Raw genomic sequence first — 17,962 nt, 5'->3', positions numbered from 1 at the left:
CTTTAGTTTCAAATTAGACGCTTCACGTGCATAATTGTAACCTAAATTCTATCGTCCGATCCCTGTGATCCTGTGACGAGAACGTCGAACAATTAAAATCTTTGAAACCTAACGCCGAGACTGTTTGTGTAACGACGGTTTGCAAGTGTAACAAAATATGTTTAATCAGGAACGGGAAACAAATTGGATTTCTTTTGTTTATATAAAAATCTAAGCTTTTCCTTCGTCAAAATGCGGTAGTTCCTCAAATAACCGAACTATGATTATATATGTTTGATAACTATGTATATCGAAACTGAACGTAGGAACAAACTTGCTTCGATAATTATGCAATGAATTACTTAGTGTCAAAACTTTTACTTATAAAGATGAACTTCTCCAATAAGCCACTAACGCCCTTCGGGTCAGTCTTTCACAACACGGTACTTTTTTCTTCAACTGACACACTGGTTGGTACTTAAAGTACCGTACACTTTAGCCTGATATTAGCCGTCTCACATGCATGACGTCTAATTGTGTGTGCGATGTAATTTTAGACCAGACGAGACACCGGTATCGGTATATTCAGCGGGGGAATGTTACGATTAATGAAAAAAAAACCGGCGGAATCTAATCCTCTTTGAAATCTTTATTGAGGTGAGCATTAGATTACACGTACCCTTTGTAACAGTTTCGATTCACGGTAGACCAACACCAAAATCAAGTAATTTTGCAGGTGTAAAAGAGAGACGCCAAAAGAGGGCTGTCTCGTTTCCAATTAGATAAAATCTTAAATTATAAGGTTAACATAGAATATTAGAAGATACTAACAGAACGACAAAAAGATCGATTGCTAAAGTAAGATACTAATGGAATAAGCAGATAAGGAGAGCAGACTCAAATGGTAGCATTGGCACAGATTTTAAAAAGCACTTACTTCAATGAAACCTATATCTAGGTTTAACGATAGTAATATTGTCAAATAGATTTATATGTTAAAACTCTCCAAAATGTATTAACAACGCTTTATTATAAAAGCATTTAAGTTAAAGTGCTTTAACATAAATTCGGAATTATTTTTGTTAAAAATATGTAACCAGGATGATTTTTCGAAATCTAAACCTATGAAGGCAAAGGTTTAAGCGTGGGCCAAGAGTTTCGAAAAGGTTACACTAACAAACAAGTAATTATTAACTTTACAATACTTGAATTAAGTAAATACATTGAAACTCGAAATGGTTTTATTTATATCGACCTTTCCAAATGTTTATTAGTATAACAAGAATCAATCATTCGTATATTTTGGTTTCATTAATTTCAATATCTTGAGTTTATTTCTTTGTAGGTTTCCTCACTTCCGTGACCAAAGGGTGCGTCCCCCCGACCTCGGATCGCCCGTGGGGTGGATTATTAATTTCTGTCCTTCCACTTTCTTTTGAACATAAATTTACTTTAATTATATTAATTTGTCTTTATGACTTTTTGGTGTTCTATGATCTGTACTTTATGGGACAGTCGTGTGATGGATTGGATACCTTTCATAAAATGCCCTCGGGTCATTAAAGCTACTAAAGTTAAAGGTTAAGATAACGAAGGATGTGCCTTCGGAGATTCGTTTAATATTCAAGGCACACATATTCTCCCGACCATTGGCTGGTAAATGTGATCTTTATACAAATTCAACTTACAGGCAAAATCCTCTGACCCTGCATAATGAGCAATGGTCCGGACAATTATAACTATTTCCGGACTATTTTCGAATATCTAAAAATGTGAGAAAAGGAAGACACGATATGACGTCATCAGGTCGCATCGCTGCCACACGGCGTTGCAATCTGCGGACGCATTCCTCAATTATGACGTCACAGCGCATCGACCGCGCGTTACTTTTAATTATTTTTTTATTGGCTCGTCCGCTTACGAGCTAATATAATAAAACACATTGATTAATTAACACTAGTCGTTTGTGAAATACTTCATATTCATGCGACAAATTGTTATAAAGTTATAAACTTTTATTAGAATTTGCAGTGCAGTTGTATTTAAAAGAGGATTTTTGCTTTGAGACTTATGAGAACTGAATCGAAAAATAATAAGATCTTGACATTTGGAAATCTTTTTATAATAACCTACTTGGCATCAACTTCTGGCGTTAAGCCTTTCTTATTTTAATGTTAGATAGAATAACAAAGTCTTTAATCATATTATCTGTATTTAATACTTTCCACTTTTATTTACGAGGTAAAGAAAAATATCCATATACACCTATGATTTTTTTGTAATGGTACTTCAATAATAATGATAATACGGACTCGTAGAAGAATTCTAATCAATAAAATTCAATATCGCTTTTTTACCTAAGCCAAAGTGTTATTACATAATTTATGGACAAAAATGTGGTAGTCCGATTGCAGGCTTTTAACTTCTACACCAATCCATCCACAAATACTTTTAGTCGAAATTGATATACCAACAACATATTGTCCTTGTAGAGTGTTATATATTCTGATATGTTATGTCAACACTTTATACAAATATCAATATGTATATGGTCAGTATTGACCCGATAAGGTGTAAGACGATGTATCAGTGCCTATTGATACTGAAATAGCAGTTTAAGTAAACAGGATATCCAGATTACCTAGGTACCTAAGCTAGTACTAACGGATTACTGTAACGGTCTTGATAATCTGTTTACTGAAGAAGATATTTTTTTCTGCGGTTATCAATTTTCGATTTAACGTCTTTCTTAGGAATTGGCTGAGGGCACGCGTACGTAGGAACGAATGAAGAGAAACACTGAATCCTAAATATTGTTGAATTTATACCAAAACTATGTAGTTTTGTTTAAAGAGAAAATTATATCTATCTTTTTTTAGGTAGTAGTAATAAGAATATACTTTTGAGGTGGTTTAGTTAAATAATTACTTATCCTATCCGATTTTTAGTTTTAAAGCTTTTTTTTTTAAAGTAATAAACAATATTTCTAATTTTTTTTAAGACGCTAGCGGTGAAGTGGTAAAGGCAAAAAAGTAGTTTTCTTAATACATGTTTTAATTAAGAATACTATTTTTTAATGAAGATATTAGTGCCTAAGATTTTTTAATTGTTTTTAGAAATAAAGAAGTTAAATAAAACCCTCTTTAAATCAAAATCAAATAAACAATTCACCACGTAGTATTAATTCAATACAATATCATTTAATTATATTACGCGTCCTCAAAATTGAACTCATTACACGTATTTAAACAGCCGAAATAAATTCCACATAAATTCGCATTTAACGTTTAATATTTAAACAGCAAATGTTTACAAATAAACGAAGCAAGAACCTTTATGGTAGTATTGCCAGTCTCGGTCCAAAAAACACGGAACATTGAGAAAATAAAATTGCGGATGAAATAATTACCTTTATTCCTCTTAATGTGAACGTAAATATCGGGGTTGGGGTATTTTGGCTTGTTGGTGATATACATAGTCCTTTTTGGTGTTACATGTTAAGGTACTTTTGGGGCCGAGACGATCAAACCTTACGCGATGTTTCATTAAACCAAACTGTGCAATCCAGTGCAGGAGACCCATAACGAAACTATGTTAAAACGAGCTACTTTTAAATTTCGTGAACAATTTGGAATTTTCTCAGTTGCGTTAAACTTCGAGTCAATCCAAAAACCATGAGTTTGACTCATGTTTGATCCTGTCATGCCTTTAAGAAGCAAAACCCTTTTTAGGCTTTCGCGATTCTTTCGTTTTGTAATCAGTTCCTCATTATGAAAGGGCAGCTGTAACCAATGTCATAAAAATCAGGATAAACGGGTAAATACTCGCCCGTAGATATCAACCGACCGAGATCGACCGGCAAACTTCTGACACCTCGGGATCAAGGAGCCTACCACAACGTCATAAAGTAATACTGTTACAGTTGTGGGAGCAAGACGACGCTCTACGCCGTGCATAGCGCTGTCCCGTTTCCGCAGATGCAGACTTCTTACTCTAAAAGGTGGTTGTTGGCGGCTGATCGCGAATCTAATTTCGGAATCTTCAACCCCACAGGAAACTTTTAAAACGTTCCCGACTTCTGTATTATGCTCACATTTGCATTTGAAACAAGTATTTTTCTAGATCTGCAGTGAATGTTTAACTTTATCCTATTTTTAAGAAAAGCATTTTGTATATTTTTGACGGTAGCTATGACCACTACGACTATGTCTTTGTGCGTTTTAGGTTCATTTCTTGTAGAGATGCAGGAAACCCTATTAATATCTTTTAATATTAATAAATTATATCCGATTGAAATCCCAAAGCCTATGTAGGGATTAGGCCGTCCAAACAAATAATAATAATATCCTGGGACAACTCACACACGGTTATCTGATCCCAAGCTAAGCAGAGCTTGTGTTATGGTAACCAGACAACTGATAAACTTACTTATATACTTCTAAATACATACATGTTATAGATAAATTACACCCAGACACCAGAACAAATGATCATGCTCATCACACAACATTTGTCCTGGGCGGGAATCGAACCCACGACCTCCGGTATAGCAGTCAGGGTCACTAACCACTAGACCAACAGGCCCGTCGAATGAAAATAAAAAGCTTTTTAAAACATTTCTCCTGCACCACGTGCAACGGAGATTCATAATAACAGATCGTATAAACAATGTAGACAATACAAACATTATTTCTGTTAGTACACTGAACCCACAAGAAATCTATCTTCATCTTCGTAAAAGGAAGGTCTCAGTCAGTTCGCCAATTGTAATCTGTTATCATGGACGAGTCGTAACCGTTGGCCTTAGGGAACGGTTATTGACCATGTAGTAGATAGGGGTTGAATGAGTGACCTGTCAAATGGTCCCTTATCACCGTGTAATGTAGTGAGAAGAAAAATCTTCAGAATGTATGATCGCGAGAGTCGCTAGTGGGTTAGACGTGAACGGAGTTATAACTAAGTCAAATATTTGGGATATATTATATCATACTTAATAATGACTTACTTGTTAATAAAAACAGTAGAACGTTGAACAAAATATTGTGAAAGTGTATTTTTCACTTTTATAAGCTCATATGGTTGGGCGATTTTTTATAAAATTTGGTAGGAAGGTAGATTTAGCTTTTTCAGATTTTTATCTGCTTTTTACAGCTAAAGATGAAGACGATCTCACGGGCAAAAACTAGAAGTCTATTAAAACAGTAAATCCAAGAATAACGTAGAAACAATTGTCATATATTACAATTCAATTTAACAAATACGCAAGAGATGCAAGTTTATATTGAGTTTAGACCGCATTAGTGCATAAATCAAGATAGATTGCGACAGCTCTGGGACCGATTCTCAATAGATATTTTTATTCTTTTTAAACTAAAACGTTAGACTTCGATTTCAGTTATTTTAAAAGTAGAAGGATTTGATCCCTTTAAGTCTCCTATTGGAATAACTTTTAAAGAATAGTATTATCATAATTGCCCAAAAAATTGGCACTTGACAAATTGCTTTTAAAAGGTAAGACTCTTAATTATCATAAAAAAACACCGGTCAAGTTCGAGTCAGACGAACACAGAGTTCTGTACAAACATGCTACCTACACAGAACTAAAAGCAAAAAAACGTCGCTCATCAAATTTATTACGGTACCAAACGTAGATTAACCTAGATTCTTATTTTTATTTTATGTTATAATGACAACAAAAATATTCAGTTTGTCAAAATTTCAACTGTCTAGCTATCACGTTTTCTTGTGTAAATCCTGTGACAGATGGACAGACAGAGGAACCATAGCAACCGGAACCCCAAAAATAAATTGTTTATTATGATAAATTCGACAGCACGTAACACTTTAAGACTTCACTTGAATACAATTTTAACTAGTTATCTTACCTACCAAAATAATAATCAATCTTCTTATCTCAAAGCATAGTTCTCGTCTAGTGCATCGAGTCGAGAAGAAGACTCATTCCTATATCATCAAATGAAGCTAGGATACTGGCTGTCATTCATCATCTTTGACAGTCTTTATGGGTAGTCAGACAGAAGCTAGAAAGTCCGGCAACCAGTCTTATAAAGGGTTATCATGTTGCCCAGGTAACTGGGTTGAGGAGGTCAGATAGTCGTTCCTTGTAAAACACTGGTACTGAGTGGAAGCCGACCCAAACATAGTTGGGAAAAGGTTAGGCTGATGATGAATTAATTTAAACGAAGACGTAGATAAAACATTGTTTTATTGAAATATCAAGGTTAGGCACTTGAACTTTCATGCATAAGTATTTGAATACGCACATTATTTCAGAGAACTCATTCCTATGAATATGTTTTTACATCGTTTCTCTGTTTTCGGTGGTAAGTATGTAAATTATGTGATAGTTGGTTTGGTAGTACGGTAACTATTATTAGCCATGTTATTTTAGTATTTCATTACGATAGGAATTCCTAAAACGTGTGCAAAATTAGAGATTTAGGAGATATAGAACGTAATTAAAACTATGCTATTTACCGACTAGAAAATTATAATAAAGGAAAAACGTGTGCTTTTTACTTTTGCTGGACTTCTGAAAAGTCTTTTTCCAACAACTTCCTCAAAATTTTGTGCTACCTAATCAATTACCTAAATATCTACAGTCTAAAAATATCAAACTCAGTCTTGAAACACATTGCCTTTTGAGACCACTAAACATTTCGAAATACAACTTAGCAGTAATACAAGATGAATTTAGCTGCAAAGGAGGTAAATCTGGAAACGGGGAGAAGACTGCAAATGACAGGAAACCACTGCTTTGTGCATCCACGCCTGACAGCATCGTAAAACGACTCAAAAGACGAAATACCTATTCAGGAGAAACATTTCGGTAGAAGCAAGAGAGAGGTAACATAAATAATGAAACATTTACCAACAAATAATGGTAACATCACATAAAAACAGAAAATAAAAGAACAAAAACTCACAATCAAGACTGTTTTATGTGATGGACGAAATTGACGGAGAACTTTCACGGTCACTTTTTAAGAAAATTACTGTGAGCAAGCTTGATAAGGAGACTATAGCACTATATACTCTCTATCTCTCTAGATGTCTGACATTTACCAAGGACATTCAAGGACTGAATCTTAAAAAAAAAACTTCACTCGCCAAACAAATCGATTTCAAGTGCAAAAGTGTCGCATCTAATCTTATCGACGCATAAAAATGTCGATGCAATATCAGTGTTATCGGGCGACGGCAATAGCCATTGGTAGCACGTAATAAACGCAATGATACCGTTATAGGAATTGAACGAGTACGTATTACGTGACATTACGCGTAACAAACACCACTAATTACGTACGCTGTGTAGCGGTAAGAAATAGACAAGTATTGAGGTATTGATTGCATTCGCTCTGCCAATTTCCAATGCGGCTCCCGTACTGGTATTCGTATTCTATACATACTGATTTACACCTTAACTCGATTGCTAATCCGTTTACGAGACTGTACTTAACTTGCGATGGATATCTCCACTCCAGAATCAATCAGATGGAAATGTATTACACAGTGTATATAAGCGTGTTTACACGAGTGATATTAAAATGGGCTATTTTAGTAATGAGTACGTACATAATAACGCTCATATTGTTGATCAGTCAAATTCTAGTCCTATTCCAAAACAAGGTAGGAAAGTATGTGTAGTAGGAAAAAATGTGTGCAAAAAATGCAGCTATCTAAACCCAGATGCAAATCCAAATACTACAAAAACCAACATAAAAGTTCCAGTTTTTAACAGATCTAAATATACATTTACCAATACGCAGATTATATAAGAATTTTCTTGGAACTTCGAGAGCACACATCAATACCGTTTTCTATTAAAAGTATGTGAAAAGAAAAATTTATGTGACGCCGATGTAAACATTACAAGATAAAGGGTACGCGCGTCGTCACGAACAGAAATATAGTGTGAAACATCTTAAAGGTCGTGGCATATGTTCTTTGAAACGTTGAAAAAACAAACAAACCTGCAGCAGAGCTTCTCTTTAATCCCCTGACTCTTGTGTGCCGCAGACCTTGACAGACAAAGTGGAAGAACACAAAGCAACTAATGTCTATCTCGTGCAGCTACAAGTATACGTAGCAGACAGTTTTATAACACGATAAGAGCTCGTCGAAATAAACTAGCTTTTGCAATAACACTAAGCATTCAAGTGGAGCCATTTTGGTTTCCAATCTCAACTTAGGTACTCAATATTCAAAGCCTAATGAAATCGACTTCACATTTTATGAATCCCGAACCAAAATCATAAAATCGATGATATCTATGGAACAGTAGCATCGCAGCCATTTATTAAAATTGAGATAGAATTCCCACGATGCCTGACCAAAATAATATCAACAACGTGAAATATGCATACTGAATAACAATACGCTGGTTTACGGCACGGAAGTTAAACCGGAAAAAATCTAATTTCGTCGCACAATTCATTACCCAGCCAGTCATTATCGCCAATAAAATTTATGAAAACAACAGGAAACACAATAGAATGTAAAAAGTTATGTCAAACTTCTGTTACCAACTTTTGCGTTAGACCCAGATATTTTTTTGGAACGTTTTCAAGCTAAGGCATTGGGAATTAGGATCTGATTACATCATAACCACAAATGGGTAAACGATACAAACTTAATCCAAATACACTGATCGTTGTTCCTCTAATTGTATTCTTGTAACGACAATGTTTCGCTTTGTTTTTTTAAGGGAATCGCTTTCTATTGGCTATTTGTATCGGATTCAAATGTATTCGCAATGGAAAGAGATGTTCTAAATGAAGGCAATAGTTTACACTGAAAGAAGTATGGTCGCGGGACCGTATGCGGAATGGGATAAGTCAGTCACGCTGTTAGACATACGACCGACAAAGGTAAAATAAATAGGCAGAAATAGGCACATTTCGCAAGTTTAGGTGTGCCGCCGACACCACTTGGGGCTTCATCTGGTTTATTTTTAATCTTTTTGATTTCTTCATTCGCGTTGTGTGAGCAGATCGCGAAATCGCTGTTCCTAACTTCTTTATAACGAAGTGGGAATTTTTAGAGTGCCGTGCTATTTTCGGCAATATTGTATTTTACAAATACGCTGCGGCTTTCGCAGGGAATTACGTACGATAGCGAGAGACGAAGAAAAAACCCACGAATCGGGAAACTTTGGTATATACTCCAATTCTGTAGAATAAATCCCTGTAAGGACGAATGCTGCGAATTTGGAGTGGTTAACCTTGTACTCTGTGGAAGTGAAAATGATACGTTCCGAAAACAAACGGGATTCTGTTACTTATTGTTGACACATACGTTCTTTTTTGTGGTTCTCGAAACATATCAATTACTTCGCTGCATAATGAAAAATAAATAGGCGTCGTGGAACAAAATTAAATTAGAATTGTACAACAATAATTAAATTTTCGATTTTTGCGTTTTTTTTTTATGAATATTATACAATTACTAGCTGACCCAGCAAACGTTGTTTTGCCTACTTTTTTTCTAGTTGTATGTATTTTTAATGCCACATTATAATAAAATAAAAACAAAAAAATCGTCCAAAAAATTAAATAAATTTTTTTAGTGGGAGCAACCCTTAACACTAAGGGGTATGAAAAATAGATGTTGGTCGATTCTCAGACTTACTGAATACGCATATAAAATTTGGTAAAAATCGGTTCAGCCGTTTCGGACGAGTACGGTAACTAACATCGTGACACGGGAATTTTATATATTAGAAAATGAAACCGTCTTCATAAGAAAATTGTTATAAAAGCTGTGCTAATCTCATTCTACGCGCTGCTCATAAAAGGGACTGAACAGAACAAAAAAAAAAACAAGATCAGAAAAAAATAATCTTTCAATTACAGTAATAAATCGTTATGTCAACTACAAACAACATTGCATCGTTAACAGTTTACCGGGGCCGTACAAGCGTCGGCCCAAAATGGCGTCGTGTTATTCACAAAGTGATCTCACTACACGAGATGGGCTAGAACACGGCCTATCAATGCGGTCAGTTATTGTTTCACACACTACAAACATAGTAGTACCACAATTAAATAAACCATTGTGGTTTGTCCAACGAATCACGGAGCGGGTGTTTTTAATAAAGCGCCAGTGGAAATGGTTCACAAATAAGTTATGGATCACTTGAGCCAACTCAATAGGCGATTTGTGCGACGGGTTAAAGGATTTGAGAAGGTCCGATTTTATTGTTAGATCTATTTGGGAGGACCATTTGTTCGTGGCTACCCTGGGATCTGGTCGGAATAAATAATTGGATAACAGTTTAAATATATCAGAAAATATATGCGAACGGTTTTTCTTCACTCAATCTTCCAAAAAAACTTTTGTTTCGCTACACAACAGTATCGATTTCAAGTAAGGCGATTGTTAAAAGCTCAAGATAATTTGATAAAAACTTTTGCAAATTCACTAGACCATTGAGCCGTCTACTTTTGTAAAAAAATAAAGACAGTTAAAATTTTTAGATCAGATTTCCAATAACTTAGGACGAGTGTGTTTGACAGTTTCGGAACAGCAACGATAACTTATCATGAGTTTTTTTTCAAGTTAATTCATAAAAAGGAAATTCGTTGCTACTTTACAAGATACATTAGATGGCTTTCCTTCACAGAATACACGAAACCGATCTACATTGCGTAACTTCGATCAAATCGTTTAGCTTTCAATCTAAGGATATCTGGAAGCTTCAAAAGGTATTGCAATATTTGCAATATTAGTAATAGAGTCTGTGTCACCATGTTATTGAGACCGGAAAATAGCTATGACTAAATCTGCATACTGACTCTTTGCAAAATCTAAGTATGGAAATGTGTACGTGTTATACCTGTTCTGTATCTAAATTTTAATTAAAAGGGGATCGAAGTTTGTCTACACAGATTTCGAGAATCCTAACAGCAGAATCCTGAACACTAACAAAATTGTGCAAACACAATAACATCAAAGTTGTCGACAAACACTTGAGAAACGTAATGACTTGAACACGAAGGAGGCCTTAAGTAAATAATTGAGATTCTCGGACATCCCGTCAAATACGGAATTAACAACACTGAATCCAGAACATTAGATATTGTGTTACTTCCCTAAATTCCCCGTTTGCAACACTTCCAAAGTTAGTTATTAATTAGAACTAGTTGCAGACGTAAACAGTGATTATATTGTAACAATGGGTAGTACGAACTACAGTTAGGTTCAGAAAGCCAGACATAGTGAGCCAGTGACATGGCAGACATACGCGACGTCTATTGAAATGCCCGAGCTTTCAGCGGTTACTGTATAATTCAGGAACAACTGTATAGTTTCCAGGTATTCCATTAATATATATCCGAGTTGACTGATGGAATTTTGTCCATCGTTGGCAGTTGACATGAGTAAGGTCTTGAGATTATGATTTAATATTATGCCTTAGAAGTTATAAGCCTGGGCCAGATTGAAATATTTTGAGATATAAAAGGTAGGGATTAGGGAGTACACGTGTAGCAACTACAGCGTAGAAATTGTAAGACGTTGCTAGCTATAAAGGAAAAGAAAATATTGTCAAGTGCCTCCTTCCAAGAAATGAAAAGAGAGAAAGATGATAATGCGTAACCATTAAAAAACAAGCAAAAAAATGGCAAGTATCAAGAAAATAATATTGCCATTATCTACGCTGAAAAGAGCGAGAAATGAGCTTTTTGTTGCCACATTTTTCCATCACCTATTTGACCCTTGAAATGAGTTTTCCTTAGTTGAAACCTAACTAAATCGTTTTATCGAGACCAAAATGTTAAGATATTCTCGTCAACATACAGCTAAAGGTTTATTCTAAACATATTTCTTTGTAGCGAAAACAAGTAACTTGGACTATAGAAAGGAAATTCTGAGTATGACATTTAAGGAACTGCATCAGACTTAGTTTCTAGTTGAGGACGTAGAGAAGTAAATTACAAAACAAAGGCTGACTGCAAGGAACAGTAGTTGGTGCACATAAAAGTTTTACGTTATGACAATGTTAGTGGTATGAATAATTTATCTAACGATGTAACTACTACCTCTCAAGAGGATAAATACTAACATTCTTACAGAAACGTTGAAAAGCTTTTGCTGTAAAAAAGGAAACCGAAAAAAGCCATTACTGCTATTGAATGCGAAAAGTAGGAGGAAAGCTAGTCTCTCAAGTTCCAGTCCTTTTCCAGAGAAAAATAATATTTGTTAGGGGATTTAATGTGTTGCCTTTTTATGTAATAAAAGTGCTACAAAATATAGAACAAGGGTAAGGACAAATACATTGCCTGCGCGTATAGTGGAAGTATAAAAGGTCGCTACACTTAATGCTTCTCAGTATTGTGCGGTACATCTCCACGATCAATAATTGGAGCATCGTTTAGGTTAATTTTAAGCACTATATCAAATAAATCATTAGCCTTTGATAACCAACTGTCCTCTGTCTCTCGCCCTTCGCATTTCAAAATCATTCGGCAAATTGTGATTTACAAATATTTCTGAATCCTCTTTGTACTAAATCCCTTCTACGTCCAATTACATCGATATCAGCTTCCAATTCCTATCTAACCTGTGCCTAAGCACCGGCACTAGAGACAACGGTAGTCATCCTACATTCGTAACCCAATTACAGTCGGACACCGATATCCTACGGCTTCATTGATTGTCAATCGTATAAAACTGGAAGCGAGCAAATGGAGAATTCCAATCCAAACAATGACTTACATAATCACAGTAAACAGATCAACTACACAAATAGAATAATCAATTTACGGATGACACGAAAACATGATGCTTCTACATTAATCCTAATAAAAATAATGACTCTAGAGGTCAAATCATTGTGGAACGTTGAAAGGTCAAGCCCTGTCTATATTTAAACGTAAATCATCAGGGATTTACTAAATCAGATTTCATTTAAGATAAGATGGAACGCGTAAGTCAGTGGCTTTCCCTTTATCATGTTTCTTTGAGATTCGATCTTAACAAGTTAGTAAAAAGTGGACGAGGGCCACAGAACTTCCGACTTTCTCGAGCTGGTAATTAATTGAGCTTTAGATGGGACCAGACGGACAAATTATAATAAAACTTTATACGATACAATACGATGCTAAATCGCAAACACCATAACAAAAACTTATTGCGATACTGGGTGTTTAGGATTAGATTACTGCAATATCATTATCTAAATTTATTAGAAACGAAAAGAAAATCTGATTAATTAAATTTTCACTTATATTACATTCTCCATAATGTAAAGTTATACATTTTCTGGTAATGGATGATAACACTTTGCAATACGTAGCCTAGAATACTTTGACACTACGTTTCTTGAAAGATTAGGCCAAAAAATTACAGGTTTCCAAATAAAAACTAAGACTTACCGGTACAGTGTTCCAGAATGTATTTTCTTCACTCCGTCCATGTCTGCGGTGGTCTCCTTATCATTCTAAACTCAGCCGTGGATGCCCTAATGGCTACTTAATGTAATTACAACGTAATGTCATTATGAACTCCGATGATACTGATGCTGATTCAATTCCTGAAACAATAATGTAACTTTAAAACAACCTGGAAACTGGGTCTCCATTACAAACGAGTATACATCTAATAACTATATTAAGATTGAAAACGGGAGAAAAATTTTGCGGTTCTGTTCGTTGTATGTGACATGAAAATAAAAAAAAGGTTTGTCTGAATTGTAGGACTATCCCTTAAAATCGTTTTACTTAATCACAGTTCTAACTGGATTGAATCACCATAACGAATGACGATTATTTATTGTTAGAATATAGTATTTATTGGTCTTCTTAAGCAACACAGTCAGAAAGAGGGTAATGTTTTGCCTTAAGCCGTCCTAATGTGTAAACAGATTTAGTTATCAAACTGAGTGTGAATAGATAATATAATTCCGGCTGTCACTATTCAATAGTTCTAGTCTATTTAAGGATTGATCGTAATATATTTGTGTTTAGATCATTATCTTTTAAGAACGTAGCGTACAGCGGGCTTTCATTAAAAACTACTAAGCAAAACTTGACGAATTTTTTACTAAATCGGTACAACAAATCCCAAGTTCTGAGGTAACAAACATAAAAAATACTGACGATTTGAGAAGCTCCTCGTTTTTGAAGTCGGTTGAAAATAAAGAAGAAGATCAACTCGATCGATTACTTTTGTATGAACGATTATATAAAGAAACTAGCTGACCCAGCCAACTTTGTTTTGGCTAATGAATTATTTCTAGTGAATGTACTTTTTAATGTCAAATTGTCCGAAAAATGAAATATTTTTTTTTAGTGTGAGCAACCTTTAACACTTAGGGGTATGAAAAATAGATGTTAGTCGATTCTCAGACCTACTGAATATGCATATAAAATTTGGTAAAAAATCTGTTAAGCCGTTTCGGATGAGTACGGTAACTAACATCGTGACACGGGATTTTTATATATTAGAAGATATAATACATTACATAAATTATTCTAGTACATACAGGTAATCTTGTACGACATATTAACATCGTATCGAAAATTAAAATATAAAAACGAGTTCCTTAAGTAGGTCAGTTAATGTTTATCTATACGTTTGTTTATAAGTTGTTAGCATATTTCTTTGTGGTCGGAGGTCGGGTAAGTAGTACTTACAGCGTGCGATTGAGTCACTCAAGACAATACAAAGACCTGTAGAAACGTATTCAAAATATACTTTGAACAATACTTTTAAAATAGAAATGAATATGAAATGGGAATATCAAGAATGTTATTTAATTGGTTCAATTCAGGTAAATAGTATGTTTACTTGTGATATGAGCTGTAACTAGTATTACTACCCAATTTGACGATAATAAGAATGGTGTTGTTACATATTACTCACTTCAAATAAATCATAGAGCTAAAACACTCATTTATTTTTAAAATAATTGTCATTCTGTATAACACATTAAAATTTCTAGCTAGAATTATCAGGGCGCCAAATTAACCTAAATTGTGAATATGTGACCTCTTCGTCATAATTAAGAATAACGGATGCCACAAAGGCGAAAATCGCTTGAACATAACGTCCCCTGCATTCGGTTTATCTGGGGATTACCATTGCAAATCGGTGAAACTTTCGTTAGAGACAAAAAGTGATTGTTATTTAATATGCAACTCTAATTTCATTTCAATAAGGATTTTATTAATAAACTAGCCAGTATATTCGCAGCGCCAGTGTTAAATTTCTGCCCTCTGGATAATATTTTGGGTATTTTAGAACGGTCCCCTGACTAGACATAATGTTACGAAATTTGGGCAACACTCAAGTAAAGGACGCCACTTCAGAATACAATATTCTGGTTCTGAGGGCTAGGAGGGAATTTAAAATATGAAAATTTCAATATTAAGAGAAAATCTCTGCGAAAATTCTAGCTTTGACTAAATTTGTCGCTAACCCAGTTTTCCAATTGGAACACTTTTATCTAAGGCATTAGTCGACATTTTAGACAAAATGGATTAGACATTCGAAAAAAAGGCAGTTCCATATATATTTTATAGCAAACTTTATCACGAAAACTGGACTCGTGTTCAAATTAACATTATAGGGATAATAACCGAGATCATCCGAAAACAAACGAAGATTACCGAAGTTGACACAGCTTGCAAAATAAGCCGTGCTTACGGAAACTGACCTTACCGCGCCTTCAAATTTGAAACGGCGAACAGGTAAACAACTGAGTATTTTTGCCGTTTACTTAAGTTAAAACCTCATTTCTTGGCCCTTAAAAGATATTTTAGGTTTGTTTTAGTTCCACCGGTCGTATTATAAAGCGAGTCAAAATTATTCCATTGTAGAAAATAAACGGTGCTTTCTATTTGAACAACTTTAGCCCAAATTGACATTAGAACAATCATGCTCTCAAAATACAATATGACCTCGTTTATAAAACCCATAACAATTCCATAAACCAATTAGTCTAGATTTAGGATTACCATTACGATGATCCTAAATCAATATTAATGACCTTTGATTGCAGGCGTTAATTGGACGATGTGATTTGGGTCACTGCTAACAAAAACCTTAAATCAACGGACTTTAAAGAAAGTAATGATTTTTGTTTCTACTCCTAAGCACTTGCAAGCTTCCTCGTTATTTTGGAACACAAACGCATCTCTCTAGCACGTAGTAAGGATTTTTCTGCAAAAAAAATCTAGTAGCAATCCCGGTTTTGGAAGAGTGCCCGATAAATGACAATAAAGTCAGCCTCTATTACACTGGACGTAATATCGACCATCGCGTTAAGCTGCAAGCTCACCTCTACGTGAACAATACTAGGCGTTTTGACTTACATTAAATATTCAGGTGTCTGTCCGACTGTCTGTTCGTGCCCTCCTTGTCTGAATCTCTGAACAGAACTTAATGAAAGTTGGAAAAGAAATCTGTTGGGACTTAAAATGGAACATAGAAAGGCATCTTTTCATAGTTCGCTCCCGTGGGATGCCCATCTAATTTCGAAGGCGAAACGCAAGCAAAAGTTTACTACACTGAAAATCTAAGTGCAACAACTACAAATTCAATAGGAGAAAGCTCCTACCTTACATAACCAAGAAAACTACACGAGATTATAACTTTACAAATACTTAAGTATGTAATTATTTTTGGCCACACATCCCTCCTCGTTAAATCGTTAAACACTGTGCAAAGTTTGTTACAAGTCAAACAAACAAGCACAAATTACAACGAGAATGGAATCTGAATACTTGTTTTCTGATAAGCCTACACTTAAATATTTACTCCAATGGACGGTTTAAGGGGTGAATTATTATGTTTAATTTATATAATTTATTAACCCGAAGTTTTAGAGAATTTGTATTGGATTTAAGCCACGGCACGGTTTATTCGTATCGACGGTAACTTGATTCTTGTAAAGCAGAGGCCCTTTTGCGAATTCTAAGAATATTAAGACCTATAGAAAGGGCAAACAGTGTACAATGTACATGTTTTAAAAAGGAAAGCGATGTTACGTAAAAAGGACGCGAATTACACGATGTCTTTTAATTTGACCTTTCAACAGATATTAAAAGGAAATATACCATTTTTGTTCGTTACCGAACAATTGGGGTTACTTTATCGCACTTACAATTCTCACAAACCACTTTAAAACAAAGACGCGTTGTCTTTTTAATTAGCCATGCTTTCTTGCGACACTCGAGCAAAAAGTTCGCTTCAACATATGAATTAAGTTCAATTTATGAAAGAAATAAGCATGGAGCGGCAATAAAAGAAAGCTCAATAGTCCATTGTTAATCTGGTGAAGACACAGTCGCCGTTTGGTGCATTTGCAGTACTTGCTCATAACGGGGTTAATTGCCGAGGCAATTAGCTGAGGAGTTCGGAGGGAGCTCAAAATATTTATGATAGGACATCCGATGTAGCGCATTTAAAACTCCGACGCGTTTTACAATGAAAATTTGTTTTTTTTTTCTTAGTAACATTTGCACCCTAAAATATTTCGTTTAAAAATTCTGTGGTTTTATTATATTTTCGTACGTTTACGCCGTGATAACATCACAGTTTTGCATTCGTTTGTAGTACGGAAGCATCGTACCAAGTTCACGCCGCGTGAGCCCGTTTTCACGCCCGAAACAACTTTACATAACATGCATATAAGAACCTAAATTATTTCATCAATCCATTTCAGTTTTACTAAATAATTAAAATAGCTTTTATTTATAAGATATTTGTAAACGCCTTCAAAATACAATTACAATTATTTTAAATACTATGTTAGAACAATACCGCATACTTTATGTATTCTGAATGCTAATTAAAAAAATGAGGCGAATTAAACTTTTACTTACTTTCTGCGCTATTTAACGAAACTGATAAAAAAAATTTGGAACAGACGCTACATGGATTTTCGTAGGCGGAGGTCCGCGTTAACCGTATTAAAAAAAAACTTTGTTATGTCAAGAAGTTCCATTATATAGTCTCT

General features: G+C 34.8%; 1 protein-coding gene across 5 annotated transcripts in view; it reads right to left on the bottom strand.

Annotated features, from left to right (window-relative positions):
• LOC113498308 (catenin delta-2) overlaps window positions 1-17,962 on the bottom strand; it is a 45,788-nt gene that overhangs the window by 25,283 nt on the left and 2,543 nt on the right. For 4 of the 5 annotated variants that reach the window (XM_026878280.1, XM_026878286.1, XM_026878282.1 and 1 more), the window contains exon 2: window positions 13,377-13,534. In XM_026878280.1, the coding sequence (XP_026734081.1) occupies window positions 13,377-13,417 (41 nt within the window). In that variant the 5' untranslated portion in view covers window positions 13,418-13,534. Of the gene's footprint in view, window positions 1-6,926; window positions 7,590-13,376; window positions 13,535-17,962 lie in introns of those variants that run through there. The other variant, XM_026878284.1, reaches the window with a different exon arrangement.

The sequence above is a fragment of the Trichoplusia ni genome, chromosome 10 (genome assembly GCF_003590095.1).
Source record: "Trichoplusia ni isolate ovarian cell line Hi5 chromosome 10, tn1, whole genome shotgun sequence".
NCBI lineage: Eukaryota > Metazoa > Arthropoda > Insecta > Lepidoptera > Noctuidae > Trichoplusia > Trichoplusia ni.
This window is presented reverse-complemented; position numbering and strand designations above follow the sequence as displayed.